General features: G+C 38.4%; 1 protein-coding gene across 3 annotated transcripts; it reads right to left on the bottom strand.

Moving 5' to 3' along the window:
* Positions 1–29: 29 nt before the first annotated feature.
* Positions 30–19,150, bottom strand: Tfg (TRK-fused gene). Of its 3 annotated transcripts, none has more exons than XM_013024166.1 (8): positions 19,074–19,150; positions 15,636–15,862; positions 13,804–13,887; positions 11,349–11,495; positions 10,734–10,901; positions 7,005–7,145; positions 4,958–5,056; positions 30–848 (listed from the first exon to the last, which is right to left on the bottom strand). In XM_013024166.1, exons 2-8 carry the CDS (start codon positions 15,817–15,819, stop codon positions 469–471), a joined length of 1,203 nt encoding a protein of 400 aa, XP_012879620.1. In that variant the 5' UTR covers positions 15,820–15,862; positions 19,074–19,150; the 3' UTR covers positions 30–468. The 3 variants fall into 3 exon arrangements, with proteins under 3 accessions (XP_012879620.1, XP_012879619.1, XP_012879621.1); XM_013024165.1 differs by having other exon boundaries at positions 18,933–19,140; XM_013024167.1 differs by having other exon boundaries at positions 33–848; positions 7,017–7,145; positions 18,933–19,140.
* Positions 19,151–21,212: the final 2,062 nt, after the last annotated feature.

Here is a 21,212-nt window from a genome sequence, read left to right as displayed (position 1 = left end):
TTCTTGAATATAAAATATCAAAAGACCACTAATGGATTCAATCACCTTTATTAGCCTATCAATGTTACATTTTATACATAATGTCTAGTCATCTTCTCAGAAAACTCTACTTTAGTACATCACGTTATTAGTAAAAAGCCAAGTAAGATGATAAACCTCAACCTAGCATTTTAATATTCTCTGGACACAGAAGCTAGAAAGCCAATCACTTCACACACATTGAAGAATAGTGTTCCAAAAATAACTAGGAAGTTGCTATATTTTTAAGCGGGGACGGAAACAATTTTCATTTTGGTCTTTCATCATGTTCTAGCAAATTATATTTTCAATTAACAGCAACAATGATATCATAAAAATGCTCTGCTTTTTAATTTTGTGAACTTCAATACAAATTAAAATAAAATGGTATTGGAGTCTTTTGGGAGGCATTTAGCTATCAGCCATATTCATCAGTGTAGCTGAACCTTCTTATCGATAACCAGGTCCAGGCTGGGTATAGCCCTGACTAAAGGGGGGACGATTACGGGCATAAGGGTTAGGCCCACTTGGAGGAGGGGTCATGGTACTCCCAGGAGGTGTAGTAAAACCTGGCCTTGGTTGATAAGCCCCTGGTTGACTTGGAGCCATTCCAGGCTGAGAAGCAGGGGCCACTGTATAGTTAGTAGGCTGAGACGTTTGGGTAGTGTAAGTTTGTAGAGGATAACTGCTCGCATGGTACTGCTGTGGTGCTTGGGCAGACAGTTGTGGCTGACCAGAAAAGGCAGGTGCCGGTGCCTGAGAAGCTGGTTGTTGGCCATATCCTTGGAACTGCTGAGGTTGTTGAGGTCCAGTCTGCTGACTATAACTAGCTGAAAAGGCAAAATAAATAATGTATTTGTCTTATACCTCGTTATGGAGAATTAGCCTTACTGTTATGGACCAAAAATGATTAAAAATTTAATATCAGTTTACAAACATTTAAAAAGAGTAACAGATTCCAGTATAAAAAAAATTTCAAGACAAAGTAGTCATTAATGAGGCATTGCGTAGGTAATTTCTAAGAGCTCTAATCTTAAACTGAAATTACAATGTGTTTATATTTTCACCGTAACTGTTTTGAGAATATTGAAAGCCAATTCCTGTTCTAGTATAATTCCTTTCGTACACTAGAGGCTTGATGATAAATGAAAAAATAATTATAGTTTCTAGGAAGACCAAAAATGTAAAAGCTAAATAGTCGATCAGATTTCTGAGGAGACATCTTTAGCAGCACCAAATAAAGACACTGCAGAAATGAATACTTTTAAATAAAACAATACAAATACATATATACCAATGCAATGCTTTAAGGCTTATTCACTTTATAACATCTAAATCATTTAAGTATATATACTAAATACCACTTTCACAGTTCTCAGCATCTTTTTGTTGTTCTGCTTTAGTATCTGTTGATTTTGCCTTCACAAGAATATAACACACACACACACACACACACACACACACACACACCAAACCCCATTATTACTCCACAAAAAGCAACATCTATATTCATTATTAACTAGGATGTAATGTTCTTTATAAATAAAGTCTTCTCACTGAAAACTTTTATCTCTACCATGAAACACACCTGCAGCTACTTGCAATGAAACCTCTCCATTGACTGGAATCCTGTCAGCATTAAATACCAGATACATAAGACAATTATTAAAATATGTACAACCCTGCATTGAAAAATAAAAAGGATTGAATGAATTCGAGTATATTCTGAACTCACCTTGAACCTGGGTTCAAAATTTACTCATGAAAGAAACCTTTATGACATGGTCTATGAACAAAACTGGAAAAGGTCAAAGGGAAAACTGGCAAACCAACAGTGTCAAAGACAGTCCAATATTACCATCAGCACCACTCCAAGCAGAAAATTTAGTTACGAGTTCCAAATATCCCAAAGTCAAGTTGATGGGACTAGAGCAATCCTAACTATAAAGCTGATAATTTGAGAATTGATTTTTACTCAAAGACCCTGACTAAAATATTAAGAACAAGCTTAGTTATTAACAAATAAGTCAACTATCCAAATATTTTATTCACGGAAACATCAAAATACTGAACAAATATTAATTCATCATACAATTTTGAATGCCAAACAATTCCTCCTATCCTCTACATAAATCTTTTGAACTGAATTTTTACTATAGATATGTATTTTAAAAAAACACACATGAGCTAAACTTTATACTGAAAATGTCTATTCCATTCAGAGGAAAATAAAGAAAACGCTAAACTGTCTTTTCACCTTGGAAACTGAAATCTAAACTATCTTTTTAATGGAATCAGGAAACAAGTCCTTAATTATTGCTCAGAAGACACAATAACCCTAAGAGCTGAAGGTGCTATCTCATTAACATCCTAGTAGGTTTTTGATCACAATGTGGCGATGCTTTTATTGTATTAGTCCCCCTCTATTACCTATAAACAGAAAAATAAATGAATGATGGTGGTTGAAGCTTATCAGACAGAAACTTTTAAAATTAATAAGCTGCCTACATAAAGCCTAAAATACTTACTAGTCTAGATTGGAAATGCAAATAATATAGAGTGCTGGGTTGTGGTACAGCTCCTCCATTCTCAAGATTTAATGGCTACATGTCCTGTGAGAACTCAACAACTCTTTAAAATCCATTTACCTCATTTTAAAATGAGTGGGACAGATCAATAGACCCTAACCCTAACTGCACAGGACCTATGATTGTCTGAAAATAGCAAAGCTGCCAGACACCAGTAGCTCACAACTATAAATCTAGCTGAAATTAGTACTGCTGTTTGAAGCAAACCAGGGCAGAGGTATTTAAGAACCTCCATCTCAAATCAACCAGCAAAAAGCCAGGCTTTTGCAAGAGCTTCCTTGGATAAGTAATCTGAACCAGAGACATGGTCTTAGCATATAAACAAACAAATTCCCAATCAAATGAAACAAAGTCTATGAGACCTGAGCACCAAAAAGCTTCTTAGGTAGAGTCTGAAACACAGTGAGGACTGAAATAGGTCAGATGATAACTAAATCTTCAACACTAGTAATCTACTTACTAAAAATTACTCTCCCCAAATATACGTAAGATCTTCAGGTCTCAGCCTCCTGAGTAGCAAGGATTACAGGCATGGGCCACTGGTGCCCAACTCCTTCTATTTAACAACGTAACGATCAATCTAGCAACCATGAGTTTTATCACATCACAGGAAATAAAATCCAACAAAACTGTGATGTGTTAAATAAAGTACATCAAACTCTAATTAATGACAGAATTTTACAATCTAAGTTGAAAGTCATAAATTTTTTTGCTAGAGGGTTAAATTTACTCCTTTTCTACAAAGAACAAGTATTAAATATTTTAGGCTTTGTGGACCACACTATTTCTACAACTGGCCAACTCTGCCATTCAAGTGCTAAAGTAGCAACAGAAAACAGAAATAAAGGGGGACCACATGTCCTAATAAATTAAATTCAAAAAAAAGGTAACAGGGTAGATCATTTTGGACTCTCGGCTATGAATTGATGACTCCTACTTTTGCTAGTAACAAAAAACTTCATAAAAAACAAACCTTACAATTTGGACCGGGGGTAGAAGGTGGGGGGAAGTGAAGTTGTGGAGGGAAGTGATGGATGGTAGGGGGAAAACAAAGGAGGAAGCAACAATGCTTGGTAAGAAATGTACTTATTACCTTGCTCATGTAACTGTAACCCCTCTGTACAGTATTTTCACAATAAAAAACTTATTACAAAAACTTCATAAAGTAGAATTTGAGTAAGATTCAACTTATATAAATATTTTTGGGGTGAAGATACTGAAAGTGATGACACAGGTCAAGATGCATTGTACACATAAACTGCTTTGTTAAGAGGCAAAAAATTAAGTACATCAGCTAAAAATAAGATAAGTAAGGGAAGGTGGGTTGGAAGGGCCTGTGGGTGAAAATGTTGAAAGGGGTGACACTGTATTGAGTAAGATGCAACTGTATTCATAAACTGCTTTGGTGAATGGCAAGTCCTTTGTACAACCACTTAAATAAAAATATTCCAAAAAATAAAATGTTTATTGTAGCTGAGATTTTGATTAAAACACAAAAGATGATCACAAACTCTAAACATACATGTAAGTATTAAGTTAAAAATAAAGCTACATTAGACCATAATATCTAAATGCAGATAATCTCCAGTAGACAAGTGTAAGACAAAAAAAAAACAAGATACTTAGGAAATCTTATTTAAAGCAGAACTTCATGTTCTCAGTTGCTTAAAGACATTTTAAAAAATTTTAATGTGGGCTGGGAAAGTGGCTCAGTGGTAGAGCGCTTGCCTTGCATGCCTGAGGCCCTGGGTTCGATTCCTCAGCACCACATAAGCAAAAAGAAAAAAAGCCGGAAGTGGCGCTGTGGCTCAAGTGGTAGAGCGCTAGCCTTGAGCTGAAGAGCTGAGGGACAGCGCCCAGGCCCAGAGTTCAGGTCCCACGACCAGACAAAAAAAAAAAAAAAAAAAAATTTAATGTATGGACTATTATTGGTATTCCTACTTATTGTCTAGAGATTTAAAACGTCTAAGTAGCTTTATTTAGTAAGATCGCTTTTCCATGGGGAAAGAATTTATGTAAATGATGGAAAACCTTCCATTTTTCTCAGTGCTAAGTCATCCAAGTGGTTAAGCAGAACATATTAATTAATAGGTAGTTTTCCATTAAAGGTTTTTTTTTAATATGTTCAGGATTGTCTACTATAATGATGTCTTATTTGCCTACTGGAAAACTGAAATGTTAATTTACAGTAAAACATGTAAGTTAAATATAAAGAAAACAAATGTCATTTCTCCTAATAAATACTTAATACCTACTATGACAAGGTATTATAAGTACTTAAGAAGAAAACCTTAGTGAGTACAGAAATAGATAAAAATTCATTAGCCAACTCCCTTTCAACACCTGCTCACCTGAATACTGAATACTATATTGCTGAGGTGGCTGAGGTGGCGCCTGGGGCTGCTGTGCACCATAGCCAGCTTGTTGCTGGTACTGTTGGTACATCTGACCTAAAAAGGAAATTACAAGGAAAAGAGGTAGGTTTCACCTAGCACAATAAAATATTTTCAAGTATATACATTCTCTCTCCATGCAAGCATACAAATACAGTGAGTAACATCATCACACAAGCCAGGTGCTGGTAGCTCACACCTATAATCCTAGTTGCTCATAAGGCTAAGAACTGTGGACTGCAGTTTGACGCCAGCACAGGCCGGAAAATTCTGAGACTCTTATCTCCAATTAACCACAAAAAGACAGAAGTAGAACTGTGCCACAAGTACTAGAGCACTAGCCTTGAGCAAAAGAGCTCAGGAACAATGCTCAAGCTCTGAGTTTAAGCCCTAGCACTTGCAAAAACAAACAAACAAAAAAACCTCCACACATGCTTGTTAGCCTTTAAATATTATTTAGATATCATCCCAATGTGTAAGATTAAAACTCCATATAGTAGACAATTGTCATCAATAACTTAAGAATTTACCCTCACGAAGGAGGAGGCTGCAATGCTTGATAAGAAATGTACGCATTATCCTGCCCATGTAATTGTAACCCCTCTGTACAGTATGATCACAAAAAAAAATTAAATTAAAAAAAAAAAGAATTTACCCTCAAAAAGCCTTATTCTCTGCAATAAAAACATACAAATACAACTCTTAAATTGTATTTGGTGTATTTTCTTAAACTGCTACAAACCCATCTTGAAAACTAACACTCTTAGGGATAGAAGTTTCAGAGGTTTATTTCTCTCTCTCCAAAATAAACCTTTCACTTACGTGTATGTGTATGTATGTGTGTGTGTCTGTGTGTTGATCTCTAATAACTAATATTCATTCAATGAACAACTATGAAAGTATCACCACAGAACTATAAGATTCTATTCCAAAAGTAGTCACTGAATTTAGGCTATTGAGGTTTTTGGGGTTGTTTTAATGTAACTGATAACCTCTTCTTTCTGATGCTGAAAATTTATCATACTACCAACTTGATATTTTATACAAATAGTTAGAGCACCACCTGGTGTTAGCAATTTTAAAGTGTAATGTGTAGTTTTAAAGGTCCTAATATGCATGGCATTTCACAGAAGTAACATCACAGTATCAGGTGGGAATACGAGACCAAGGAAGTCCTCAGCCACGTTGTATAGAGTTTCAAGGGTTTCCATGAAGCACCTTTGCTGATGTCCTAAGCTTGTCGTTCCTCACCCTACTTCAAATATAGCAATGACCCCTACAGTGAGTTTAAATACTGAGCTTTCAAATTCATAGTCCAAAAAATTTCCACATTTTTAGTAACTAACCTAGAGACCAAAATTAGTTTATCCAAGGTCACATTGCTTTGAGAAGAAAATTTTGACTTCAAATGTTCTGCCATTGTTCATTAAAGTCACATTGCTAACTATACAAAAATTGATACTAAAATTATGTTTATCTCTACTGTAAAATCATTTTCAATTACAAAAACAGTAATGCAGTTTCAGAGGTGGGGGATAAAATAGGACCTAAGTATTCTACAAAATGAAGTGTGAATTTGTCTTTCCTAATTTCACTTTTCTACCGAAATGTTACCACTGAGTAGTTAGTGGCATGAATTCTTGTTGATCTCTCACTTGGGTGTTATTTATATTTACTTAAGTAGTTTTCTAAGGTTTTTATTTATTTCCAATTACCAGAAGCAAATCTGATAAACTGTTCTGTTTCTATAATACCCAATCATGCCAGGTCAGTAAATCAAAATCTTCCACAGCTGTGTTCACATCATTACTACATACACAAGAGAACTCCATTACCAATAATGCTTCAAGAAACAGTTTAGTATACGCACCTTCCCACACAGCTCAGTTCTATTCCACCTGCAGTCTGACTTGTATCTGACTTGACTTGTATGTAAACTGTTGAGGCTGACTTCCTGGTGGATGAGTTTAGTATACACACCCTCTCATGCATGGCTCTATTTTACCTTCAGTCTGACCTGCTTGTGCCTGAGCTGTTGTGTATGGAGGCTGTTGAGGCTGAACTCCTGATGGGTGCGCCGCTGAGGAGGAGGAAGCAATGCTGTCAGGTGTTCCTGAACGGTCTTCTGTAGGAGCACTGGGTGGTCCTAGATAATCATGAAGTCAATTTAGCACTTTATTTAATGTCATTCCTCAGTAAGCTCAAATAAAGACTAAAAACTAAGTACCAGATCACTAGTAAGAGACTAAAAATTGCAGAACATATGCGACGAATTAAATTAAATCAATACACTTTCATTTTGTCCTCTGCTCCAGTCTCAAGAACCCAAAGTTACAACTGGAAATGCTTCACTATCAGGTGGAATGCTAAATCTGGTGTACTAATCCACGCCTTGACAATACCAAAACTCTGATCTGCAATGCTAATATTCTTGTCCAATGCTATCTATTTTGCAGATGAACCAAAACTATCAACTTCATCCTCTAACAGGTTCCCACTGCCCATAAATTAAATTCAATCTCACTCCCAAACTATTGAAAGATCCAAACATTTCTCACATCTTTTATATTCCCCTCCTTAACATATGTTATCTATCCCTAGTCTTACAATATATCTAACAATTTTTGGCATTTATTTATTACTCTTCCCTCCATCATATATTTTAAATATGACATTCCTTAAAATAGTTGTAGAATCCCACACTTCTAGTAAAACTGTCTAACCTATAAATTCTTAGACGGGAGCCGATGGCTTATGCTTTGTAATCCTAGCTACTCAGGAGGCTGACATCTGAGAATCACAGTTCAAAGCCAGCCTACGCAGGAAAGTCCGTGAGACTTATCTCAAGACTCTTATCTCTAATAAACTTCCAGAAAACTGGAAGTGGTGCCGTGGCTCAAGTGGTAGGGCACTAGCCTTGAGCTGAAGAGCTGAGGGACAGCATCCAGGCCCAGAGTTCAAGCCTCATGACCGACCAAAAGAAAAAAAATGCTTTATTGCATCATTAATTTCTACATACTTTGCTTTTATTATGACCCAAATGGTCTTCTCATTATTTCTAAACAGCTCCCTCTTTCCACCTTCGATTATGAGTTCTTTTCTATGGTCATACTCCTGATTTTTTTTTTCTGTTAAGATTCATAAAGCCTAGCAGGCTAATCTACACATGCAGCCACAAATTCTTCCAGGATAATAAAGGAGTGAATGAGAAAAATCTTTTATAGTTCCAATACTATGGCAATCAAGGATATTCTAAAGATAGGTCTTTCTCCAAGATATTTTTGTATAAATAACACAGATGAATTATACAGGTTCTGGATTCAAATTACTTCAGTCTGAATTCTAGTGCTGACAATATGAGCCCTAACTCTGGGCATATTCTTATTCTCTTCCTATGCCTCAGGTTCCATGTCTATAAAATGATATGATTGTTCTTACTTTATAAGGTTACTGTATGCATTGAAGATAGGTTATAGAAAATGCTTGTAAAAATGATTGAACAGCAAAGATTTTAAAGGGGTTCCATGTTAAGTACTTGCTATTAGCAGACTAATTTCTTGAGAGCAAAACTTCATCTCCTCCATTAGTACATTCTCAGAAACTTTTAGAACCAAAATGTCCCCAATATCCCATGGTTTTAGGCTTCCGGGAAGTGATAAGGACATGGATTAATCCATTAATGAGTTCCTAAATCTAATGGGCGATTGAGAGGTGATAGAAAATTTAGGAGTGGGCCCTGGTTCTTGATTCTTTTTGTCAGATTCATAAAGGAATAGTATCTTGTCCATGGCTCCTAGGCAACTTTTGTTTCCTAACTACCATTAGGTGAGCAACCACCTCCTTCTCCAAATACTCATGCCACCATCATTTTCTTCCTTACATCAGACCCAAGTACTAAATGGAACCCACTAGACTATGTACTGAAACCATGAGCAAAAAGAACAAAAAACAAACACCTCTTCCCTTTTCAATTGATTTTCTTGGTATTTTATCACAGTAACAGAAGCCAATGAGAACCTAAACTAGATTATAGTAATGGTAATGCAGGAAAAAAAGTTACCAGAAAAAAATGAGTAATGGTTTCTATTATTTCACCTCTACACAGAAAAAGACACATAGATATTTCCCCTACAGAAGATATTATACTATTAGCCTAAAAGTATCTTTTACTTGTTCTTTTTTCCCTAAAATAAATTATTTTTAATACTCAGCCTATTTTTTGTTAATACTTTATCCCTTCTTCTCATTTCTATATTTTCTGTGCTATCTAAGGTTTTCACCACATCTTACTGAAGAACTGCAAAAGTACCCTGGTTGTTGTTGTCTATGTACATGCAGTTTTCCTTACTATAAATCAACACACAAAGAAAGCTACTAGAATGCTGCTAACCACAACCCAAGGCAGTGTAACATTACCGGGCCAAAGGAAATTAGAAAAGGCAGAGATAGAGAGGTAAGAGATGAGAAATAAGAATCAGAGGGGACTATGGGTCCCAAGTCTCTCTCGCACTTGGGCCCCAAGTCCCACAAACAAACATATTTATTTGAGTTCACACAAGGAAGGTTACCATGGATACATGTAAAACATAAGCCATTTATATCAATACTACAATCAGAGCTAAAACAGAGTTTGTGAAAGACACTAGTTTCCTTATTCTTTTGAGACAAGAGAATGCTGCCCAGGGAAAGTCTAGACATGATACCCACTTATCTAATCCAAGGTTAAGCTGTGAAGATCTTTTGTCTAGCCTCAAGGTCCCAGGACAGCTGCTAGCCTAAGGAAAGGGGTGGGGAGAGGCACCCCTCTCTCCAGAGCTGTCTGTTTTAACGCTTCCATGGCCAGCTCTCAGTGTTCTGAGTGGTGTAGAGGCAGCATTCCAACCTCTCAAACCTTTTCTAGGTTTTACAGCTCAGCTTCAGAGTTCCCAACACTATAAAAAAAAATGGCCTTCAAGTAATGTGAATGACAAGTAATATGAACCTATTGTAGCATATACTATATTTAAATAAGGTATTTCAAACAATCACTTTTCTCCCCAGAATTTCATACAAAACTCCTTAGTGAATAATCCGATAAAAATCTCAACATTAAGGGCCTTCTTTACTAAAGCAATCTAAACAGAAATTTGTTTACTTTCAAATTTCTGTAAGAAAACATAGCAAGTTTAACCTAAATCTTGCAACAAATCTGAAGATTACAAATTTGTATATATTTTTAAACTTTATTATTTCTTTTAATAAAGTTTACTTAAAGCAAACAGCAGTTATTGAGGAGGATGCAACTGACTAGGAAAGGGTAAAAAAAAAAAGATCCCTGGGGTATTGAATCATCAATCTTGGATTTAGTCAGTTTGTGTTGTAAGTACATACATAGAAAAATATATTGAAGGAATCCTGAAGATTTGTATACTTCATAATATCCAGTTGTTTTTTTGTCAGTTGTAGGGCTTGAACTCTGGGCCTGGGCACTGTTCCTCAGCCTTTCAGCTCAAGGCTAGTGTTCTACCACTGGAACCATAACACCACTTCTGGTGTTCTTGTTGTTAATTGGAAGTAAGAGTCTCATGAACTTTCCTGCCTGGGCTGGCTTTGAACCATGATCCTCAGATCTCAGCCTCCTGAGTAGCTAGGATTACAGGCATGAGCCACTGGCACCCAGCTACCCATTATTTTTCAATAAAGAAGGAAAGAAAAGAAGGTAGTAATGATGAAAAGGAAGTAGGGACTAACTTACCTGAAACCTGATCATCCGTTAAACCAAATGCTGACATGACATTTTTGTTGATTTCATCTTGGTTTTTCAAAGGATCAAAAGCTGACATACTTGCTGCCATAACTTGAGTAGACTGCTTTCCAGAAGAATCAGAAGTCGCAGACTTTTCTTCCCTACCATCCACAGCATCTGTAAGATTACAGGAATAAGAAAAAACTTATTTCTATTTTATCTATACTCAACGAAGTCTAAAACCCAAGGCAGGCGGATATATATGTACACAATATTATCTGGGAAGTTAAGAACAAGGTGCTATAATCCTAGCTACTCAGGTCTCAGCTGAGACCTAGACAATCAATGGTCAAGAGCAGCCTCAGCAGAAAAGTTCTCAAAACTCCATCTCCAATTAATCAGCAAAAATAAACATAAAAATAAATAGCCAAAGTGAAGGTGTGATTCAAATGATAGAATACCAGTTTGGAACAAGAAAGCTCATTGTTGAGTGTGAGGTACTGAGTTCAAGCTGTGGTACACACAGAGGCACACACATACACACAGAGGCACACACATGGAAAGCAATATATGCAAACAAAACATAGGAACAATAAACCATCCAAAAATGAACTCAGTGTATACCATTATCAGGAATACTGGTAGAAGGTCCTGGTTCTCCAGGTGGCTCCAAGCTATCCAACAAGCGATTTACTTTATTTCGAAGTTCAATCAGCTCTCGACGCAGATATTTTACCTGACTTGATTCAAGGGGTCTTGGTTGGCCATTAACTGAAATAAGAACAGTAATTTGCTTAAACTTAAAGAGATGTTCTTGTGTATCAACAAAAAATGAAATCAGGAAAAAGTATAACAACTTTAAAAACTACCAAAATGAACTCTTAAAAATCACAAAATCAAACAAAATACCTATTGGTGTCATTTGAGTCTTTTTTTTACTAACAACTTAAAAAAATTCCTGTCTTTATGTTAGATGAGTTTATTGACTACAGTAGTAAACAGTTTACTAGAACTTAACTATAATAAATTAAACTAACAAGGCTCTATTTTAATGGAAACTACTTTAAATAGAAATTATGGAACCTTTTTTCATGAACTAGAGTTTTCACTCAAAACTCCACTACTTCAGCCATGCCACTGGCCCTTTTTGCAGTCTGTACTGTAATCATCCTACTTATGCTTCCATGTAACTGGGATTATGGACATGAGCATGTGTACCTGATTCTGAAACAATGCATTAAAACATCTAATCTACATGTAAATTTTAATCCACAATTCACTATAAGCCCCTTTACCTACTTTTGACTTAATCCATATTAGCTGATCTAAACAGTAATCCATTAAATGAATCTACATCAAAACTCCTTTCAAGGCAGATGATTCAAGAGGCAAATATCAGCCATATAAATGTTTTCTTGCCAGGTGCTAGTGGCACACAACTGTAAGCCCAGCTATTCAGGAGGGTGAGATTTGAGGATCACAATTCGAAGCCTGCCTGGGCAGGAAAGTCCATGAGACTCTCACGTTCAATAAACCACCAAAAAAGACAGAAGTGGAGCTATGGCTCAAATGGTGGAACACTACCCTTCGGCAAAAAAGCTCAGGGACAATGCCCAGGCCCTGAGTTCAAGGCCAAGGATAGGCACCAAGAGAAAAAAAAAAAAGAAAGGAAGAAAAGAAAAGAAAATCCATTTCCAGCTTGCCCAATCCTCAGATTTCAGCCTCCTGAGTATCTACAATTACTCTACCTTATGTACCTGGACAACAGTGGTTATTTTACATTCAATACCTTTTTTAAAAAAATTAAATAGGTTCAGATATTAACATTATTAAGCCATGTTTCATGAGATGAAAAAACATTAAATTAATAGGTCCTGATGACATTTCATTATACATTAAGGTTCAGCAAAAAATGCAAAAATAGCTGGTGCTGGGGGTTCATGTCTGCAATCCTAACTACTGAGATCTGAGAAACGTGGTTGAAAGCCAGCCCAGGCAAGAATGTTCATGAGACTTATCTCCAATTAATCACCCACACACACAAAACAAAAACAAAAATACTAGAAGTAGAGCTATGGCTCAAAGTTATAGAGCATTAGCCTTAAGCAAAACTGCTCAGGGACAGTAGCCAGGCCCCTGAGTTTAAGCTCCATGACTGACCCCCCCCCCAAAAAAAAAACCAAACCATCAGACATCACCCAAAAAGTATATTTTTACATAATCATGTCACTTTTTGTTTTGTCGTTCACGGGACTTGAAGTTAGGGCCTAGGTGCTATGCCTGAGCTGTTTTGGATAGCACTCTACCACTTTGAGTCACAGTTCAACTTCCTACTTTCTGGTAGTTAACTGGAGATGAGTTTCATGGGCTTTCCTGTCTGGGGTTGGCTTTGAACTGTGATCATCAATCTCAGCCTTTAAGCATGTAGCTAGGATTAAAGGAATGAGCCACTAACACCTAGATATCATGCCGCTTTTTGTAATCATTTCTACCATCTCTGTTAAACACTACCATGTAAATTTACTGGGTCTAAGATCTAAAAGATTGAAAAATCACATGCGCTCTTATCAAAATTATCTTTAGTCTTTAAAAACTAATATATAAAGTATCAAGCTTATAGATCAGGCTATGAGAATAAGTAGAGGATAATTATAAACTTTAAAAACACAAAGGTAGTTTTAATCCTGTAACTATTTTTACTCTAATACACCGACACAGTGGCATATATTACTATTTAGGGTAAAAAAATTAGACATAGAATTTATAACATGTCCACTTTTCTAGACTAATTTCTCCAAAAAACACAAACGGCCCAAAAATTCTATGACTAATTTAAAACTAAAATACTCTATTATGGATATCTAAGTTATATCTTATTTGAAAAATAATCTTAACTATTCTCACTGAATTAAAGCTTTTATCATTTTCTTAAAATAAGTCATTAAGTAATTTAAAACCCACTCAAATGAAATTAAGTAATTTTAAAATATGTTATCACTTGACTCTCAAAGGGACAAACGCTAAAAAAAGTAATAATAATAAAATGAACAATAAATTTATAAGAAAATTTTCCACTTACCAAATAATGTCAGTTTCAGTATCCTACTACATTGAATTGCAAAGGAAAGGTCAGAACTATCAAAAATTGTTATAAGATCTCCATCTGGAATGAAAAATTTTAAAAATGTTTCAGATTTGTAACAACAGTAAATTAAGGCATACATAAATTTTAAAACTGCAGTGTAAATTGTTGAGCATAATTGCAATCTCCCACAAAACTTTAAACATTAAAGGATTATTTAGGAAAGATATATTTGTTGTAAAAAATACTAAATCAATTTTGCTTATTACTCTTATAGAGGGAAAATCATAAAACAATAACTCAGGCTTGCAAAAAAGGTTTTGCCTAAGTGCATAATGAAAGCAGTGTATTATTTCATGTTACTGACCATTCTGATAGTAAGATGAAAACTATCAACCCTCCTTGGAGAAGTATTTTTATACATATAAAAAATAGTGCCTATTGAACATTGAAATCCCCTATATCCCAGACACAAAGAATAGTACAATTAGCTTATCAACTGCATGATTCAAAGATTTCAAAAGTCTAGGAGAAAAAAATACTCTCTAGAGAAAATAAAAACAGAAAAGGTATCACAGACAAGAAGTTGGTCAGAGTCCTCTGCAGAGTACTTTCAAACAATTGGGTGAGTTTTGTTCTTGGGAGGCCAAGCAGCTAGCTGCTCAATGAAGCTATGTTACACTCATTCTATAACTGACTAAGCAGGTTTCACTTTGAACAAAACCAGCAATAGAGGCTGCAACTGAGTACTTCATAATTGTTTTTTGTTCTAACTATACAACCACTTCCTTGTAACATACATGTCTAATGTTCAACTAATTCTCAAGCATTCCACTCAAGCACATTTTTAAGAATCCTGAATCCTGTAACAGAAACAAAGTTCTCTGACAGCAGAATTTTTGCCTGAGCAAATAAATGCAATGCAAACTATAGAAAACAAATATGTACATAGGACATTTTTCAAAATGGTATGAAAAAGAAATATGATGTGGAAGCTAGATATAGAGGACAAAATTCAGCAGTGAGCATAAACCAAAGCTAAGTATCTACAAACTGTATACAATGGATCTGCCCCTGATTTTACAGAACTGTGAATGAAAATGAACTTTACATTTTTTAAGAAGTTGTGAAAAGGACAAATTGTGTTGAGACAGAGGCTTTATGTGATCCATGCAACTACAATTTTCTGATCCTTTATCAAAAAAGGGAGTTGGGAGAAAGTCAATGAGATCAGCTTGAGATAAGCTAGGTTTGAGGCAAGAACAAATTCTCTCAGTGACATAAAAGTGGCCCCTCAACTACCATGGGAGGAAGAGCCAATCCAATTAAAAATGGGCAAAAGAACACAGAAGAGACTTTAAAAATATTTTTACTAAATATTAGGGACTGACCCCTATACTACTAGTTAATTGGGAGGTGAGATCAGTAGGCTCATGGTTTGAGGATAGGCAAGGCAGAAAAGTATAAAAATGCCTACTCAACAGTAGCTTGGCAAAATGGCATGTACCTGATCCTAGCTACATAGGAAGCTGAAATGAGAAGAATCAGGATTTCAGGCTAGCCTGGGCAGAAAAGTCCTGCAGATTCCATCTTAATGGAAGACTAGCATGGTAGCACAAACCTGTCATCCTAGACATGGTATGAATCCATACCATAGAACAAAAGGATCACAGCACAGGCTTACATATGGACATGAATGAGACCAATCTCATAAATAACCAGCACAAAAAAAGGCTGGAGGTGTAGAGCACTGACCTATCAAGCTCAAGGCGCTGGCTCCAAAGTCAGTACCTAAAAACGAAACAAATTTAAAAAAAATCTTCTCTTACCTTCATCTTTATACTTTATTGTAACTTCATCATTACTGAGAAGTTTTCCTCTGAAAACTCTTTGCATCATTAGCACTAATTCATCATAAGTAATATCTTCATTATGAATGGGAATTCGACGAATATCTTCCCCAAGTTGAGCTTTGATAATTAGCTTTCCACTTAGGTCCAACTGTCCATTCATGGTGGACTCCAGGATGGTCTATTTACACAACTCTAGGAAAACACTGGTAAAAAAAATATTTTCAATGATTAAAACACAAAATATATTAAAACTTGAATGCAGAGATAATATTAAAAAAAAATTATGGCCTTCAAAAGAGTCATTGGCCCAGTATTACCCTATTTACGTTAAACAGTCTGGAATATGGTAGGAGTTCGCTATTATTTCTACTATTATTTTACCAACACTTAACTGCATTTAGACTTCTGACTTGTCTCAAATTCCTGATGTTTGTGCCCCTAAACCTTCCTCTCTAATAGTTTTGCCAGTGTTCGTAATAAGCCTTTTTCTGACATCTTACATCCAAACTGCCCACAAATCTGGTAGCTGTAACTATTAAAGTATCTTGGAATCCAACCAACTCAGTATTTTTCACTGCTATCAATAGACTTGACCCATTTATCTAAATTATTACAAAACACTTAACTGGTCTGCCTGCTTTTCACACTGGCTCACTTTTGATAGTCTCAACATACCAGAGTTACCCAGTTAAATAAAATCTAATGTGTGGTCCAAACCTCCAATAGATTCTCATTTCTAAAAGCAAAGCCTACAAGGTCATGATCTAGCCTGGAGCCCAAGGCCAGTATTTAACTTCATCTCCTATTTCTTTTCCTTATCCATCTTGGTATATCAATGCTCAAAGTTCTTTCAACTCAAGGCTTTGCACTTGTCTTTGCCTTGAACTCTTTTTCATACCCTTCACATGACTCAGATCCCTAATCAATAGCAGAGGTCTTCCTTACCTAATTTAAAATGGCTCTCCTGTCACCATCTTTTTACCCTGCTATAATTTTAAGACATTTAACATTATCAGCATTAAAACATTATTTTTATCATCTTTTCCACTAGAAGGTAAGAAGTGTTTGACTGCTTTATCCTCAGAGCCTAGAAAAGTGTCTCACATACCTGACAGTTATTCAAAAAATACTAGCTTCAAAATGTCAACCCTGCTGCTAACCCTGGAAACATATATGAACAGGAAAACGGAGCTCCATATTTTTCTCTGTAAAATAAATACATAAATACATTTTCTTATTTCCTACTTGGGGAGTTGAGAAGACAAATGATTATACTCAAGTGTTCTAACAAAGCTATCCACTACGTAATTCCATTATCATCCCTATCCAACCCACCTTGATCAGAATGAGTATGTTTGAGTGGACTGCACATTTTCTACTGAATTTTCCCTTCTCAAGTTGTAACTTCATCTTATTTCAGATTATTCGGTATGTCTATACTATAATGACTATAATCTTAAATTCAAAATATTATTCATGGTCTGTAATAACTTAAAATTTTCACTACAAAATAGTGACGAATATAGTTAGGACCTAAGAAAGGGTTAATTTTTCTTCTGAAGACCAAGTAGTTCCTGAATGTTGTTAATCTGTGATCACTGAGCATTTCCTTACCATCACCTAACTGTTCTGCCCCAAGCAAAGGATCTCTCAAGGCTGTTTAACCTAACCTACAACCTCCTACTGGGAACATTTTGGTTTCAACCTGCCATTTGGACTACAACTATCTTTTGTTTCTTAAATTTTTATGTAATCTACATCAGCACACTTCTCCACAATTAATTTATCCTTCTCAGGCATGTTTAAAAGCACTCACCTGCCTCCCAAACTCTTCAAATCCTGGAACTGTTTTTATGAACTAATCTCTTCACAACTATTATATCTAAGTAAATGTTCTAATATTCCTCATGTAAATTCTGCTGATCCTTTCATCTATTCCTTAAGTGAATATTCTAGACTTCTTCACTATCTTCTAGTCAGCTTATGTTTTAATAATAAATGAAATAAATGAGAAATATCTATTGCACCTGCTTTGTATATTTGGCATATACTTGGTATGTCATTTTGATGGAGTTGGGGTTCTCAGTTCTAATGGGCCTACAAACAAGTTCTACCATTATCTGCCATGTCTACCTGCAAACTCCATTTTGGTGTTCTTAATAAGTATCCTTTGTTCTTTCATAAGGCTGTCTCCAGTTTTGTCATCTTCTGCTCAAGGTAAATACACAAATACCACAAAAGTGTGCAACTAAATTTTCACTCTTAGGGAAAATCCTTCTAGGCAGAGAGCAGTATGAACAAGAATTCCTAGACATTTTCTTCTAGTCCCTGCCCTACGTACTCCCTTCCAAGTCCAGAAGTGACTCAGCCACTAACTGACATTCCAACCAGGACAATTTCCTGGGTACTGGGAATACACTGGCATGCCCAAAGACTGCCATTTTGCACTGCCATCCAGGTTCATCTAGTTCCATTCAACCTAAGGAAAAACCCTAATCAAACTCACAAGCTGTTACTTAGGCACGTCTTGGAGTTGGCAGTTTCCTTCAAGAAATCCTAATACAAAAACACCCTTGAAGATTCAAAAGAACGCAAGAGGTCTCAAAAATTGCCCTGCCCAGGGGCACAGACTGTTAATCAAGATAAAAAGATTTGCACTGTTTGCTGTGTGACCTTAAGTCCTCCAAGGCTCGCCTTTATGGATGCAAAATGGGAACAGTATCGAGATTTGTAGGGGTTCTTGTGACACTTGAGATGGGACTCTGTCTGAGTCTATGGTATTTGATAACAGTGCTCACAAAAGTAAACTCTTCAAAGGTTAGCAATCGTCGACAATGTAAAGAGTTGGGGCATTGGATTACGCAACCGAGGAAAGTGGTTCTTTCGTCTCCTGGGACCCCAATCAGCTGAACCCCACCGGGGCCACCCTTCTCAGCACCCCCCCAATCCCTCCAGGGGTTAGGACCCGATCATTAGAGGCCTCCCCCGAGTTCCTCATCTCTCCCTCTGGCAAGCCATCCTTCTAGGGTCAGACCCCACCGAAGTTGGGGGAGCCTCCTCCAGGCCGCCGGTGGAGAGCGGCCATCGCCTCCTTTCCCACCCCTTTCCCCCCTCCCCGAGAGGCCCCGTCCCACCTCCCGGCCCTCCCCGCCCCGCTAAAGCCCCCACCACCACACCCCCACCCCACGGTGCGGGTCGGCCCGGGCGCGGCCTCCCCAGCGCCTGCCCGTCCCCCGGCCTCCCCCCGGGCGGCCCGGGCCCCAGCGGCCTCACCAGCCTGCAGAGGCCGCCGCCTCGACGCGGGTCTCCGCTGCCCCCGGCGCCGCAAGGCCGCCGCCGCCGCCTCTGGAGTCGAGGGCGTCGCGGGGAGGCTGCGGACAGGACCCGCTCGGTTACGTTCCGCGGCCGCCTCACCAGCTCGAAAGCTCATGTAGGCCCCGACCAATCGCACGGAACCGCCGAGCCCAGCGACAGCCCGGGCCCAGTACGTGGCAGGTGGGGGAAGAAGAGGGGCGGGAAGAAGAGAGAAAGAAAAAAAAGTCCTTCCGCCCCGCCCCAAGAAGAGCGGACTCGTCCAGAGCGCATGCGCAGCAGCGTGAGGCGAGGTGGCTGGAAAGGACTGGCTTGGTCCGGCGAGGGCGCCTGGCTTCCGCGCTGGATGACCGGGCGTAGGAAGTAGGCGCCGAGCTGTGCGCACGCATGCGCGGGGCGTGACCGGCACTTCCGGTGTTCCTGAAAGCGGCGCTTTCCCGTCTGTCGCCCGTGGGCGGGGCGTAGTCTGCGGCTCGGGACTTTTTCTTCTGAGCAGGCGCGTGAAGAAGTGAGCGTCGTCCGCGTTTTGTGGTTGCGTTTTGGGTCTCTGTAATTCAAATAGTCAGATCTCTGAAAATACTAACGCTGTCTCTGCGTCTTTCTGCCAATCCATCCACTCATTCATTCATGCTCGGGCGCCCACGCGGTGCTAGCATGCATGGTGAGATGAATCAGCTCCGGAACCAGGCGATTCCCACACGGAGGAAAAGCCACAGCGTTTAGAGACAACGGGGCTGGGAAGTTGGCCCAGCGGTAGAGCGCTTGCCTCGCATGCCTGAGGCCCTGGGTTCGATTCCTCAGCACCACAGAAGCAAAAAGAAAAAGCCGGAAGTGGTGCTGTGGCTCAAGTGGTAGAGCGCTAGCCTGAGCTGAAGAGCTGAGGAACAGCGCCCAGGCCCAGAGTTCAGGCCCCACGGCCGGACCCCGAAACAAAACAAAAATCTCTGTGTGTGCACAACACAAAGGCCAATAGACTAAAATTAGGGATTCCAGAAGACTTTTAGGAAATGGCCTTAGCATTTGAATATGCCCTTCTGGAACAACAGATGAGATCCACCATACCCGAGAATGACGGTTGTCTTCTCTTTAGATAACTAGGAAAGAGACACTGACTTTTAAGTCTTCCCACTGCTGAGAAATAACCTGGTTCCTGTTAGATGTGGACTGCGCGCTAGCTTAGCGAGGCATCCGTGGAGGCCAGGGCTTGTAGACTAAAAGCAGCTTGAAGTTCGGTATGTTGTAATTATTACCTCATGATTCAGTCTCAAGGTTAAAAACTTATTTCCAGCTACCCCTGAGGAAACTGAGAGATGAGCTTGTGGTGATTCCCTCAGGTTAAAAGCAGACTCAGGAGAGATAAAGCAACAGATCAGATGCTCAACTGGCATGTCTTCAGAAAGTGCATCTATCCAACAGGCATACCCCAGGCATATAGTTATATATGCACATGCACACACACATATGTATGTAAAAATATTCTGCCTTCTATTCAGCTGGAAATAGGTTTTCAGTGCTATGATTGCACATGAAGCCTAGGTTTTCCAGGTGATCTTTAAATGTCATAGGAGAGCATAAACAGGTGATCACATAAAGCCATCTGGTTTTGCAATATTACACTTGTTAAGAAAATGGAGGAGAAAGGAAAGAAACAGGCCCAACTCGATCTTCCACAGGTGAGGACTGTTTATTGAAACAACAGTGAGGGACACAGACCTTTCCCTGGGTATGGAGATGGGGGGGGGAGAGAAGGGCAGAGTTTGGAATCAAGGTTTTTACAGAGTCTAAGCAAGGAGAACAGGTTACATGAGTTTAGTATGGGGAAAAGGGGTGACTGCCTGTGCAGGCAGAGACTAGGGTAAGTATTCCCTTTTCTGAGGTCTCAGGCTTTTTGATGTTCAAACAGCTCTACATCTGTCTTGCCTAGACTGACATTCACAGGATACAGCTTATAGTCTTCCAACCTTTTGTTTGTTTGTTTGTTTGTTTTGGTCGTGGGGCTTGAACTCTGGGCCTGGGCGCTGTCCTTCAGCTCTTCAGCTCAAGGCGAGCGCTCTACCGCTTGAGCTACAGCGCCACTTCTGGTTTTCTGGTGGTTTATTGGAGATAGGAGTCTCACGGTCTCTCCTGCCCGGGCTGGCTTTGAACGGCGATCCTCAGATCTCAGCCTCCTGAATAGCTAGGATTACTGGCGTGAGCCACCAGCGCCCGGCCTCTGCTTCTCTTTTTATCCAAGGATCTTGG

The sequence above is a fragment of the Dipodomys ordii genome, unplaced genomic scaffold (genome assembly GCF_000151885.1).
Source record: "Dipodomys ordii isolate 6190 unplaced genomic scaffold, Dord_2.0 Scaffold73, whole genome shotgun sequence".
NCBI classification, from domain to species: domain Eukaryota; kingdom Metazoa; phylum Chordata; class Mammalia; order Rodentia; family Heteromyidae; genus Dipodomys; species Dipodomys ordii.
This window is presented reverse-complemented; position numbering and strand designations above follow the sequence as displayed.

What these genes read in the sequence shown, in the direction of transcription:
- Tfg (XM_013024166.1), bottom strand. Translation starts at nt 15,819, where the DNA reads ATGAATGGACAGTTGGACCTAAGTGGAAAGCTAATTATCAAAGCTCAA. An exon ending in ACTGAAACTGACATTATTTG is followed by an intron (nt 11,496 to 13,803) that starts GTAAGTGGAAAA and finishes TTCTTATTTCAG; the next exon opens with TTAATGGCCAACCAAGACCC. An exon ending in ATATAGTATTCAGTATTCAG is followed by an intron (nt 849 to 4,957) that starts GTGAGCAGGTGT and finishes TTGCCTTTTCAG; the next exon opens with CTAGTTATAGTCAGCAGACT.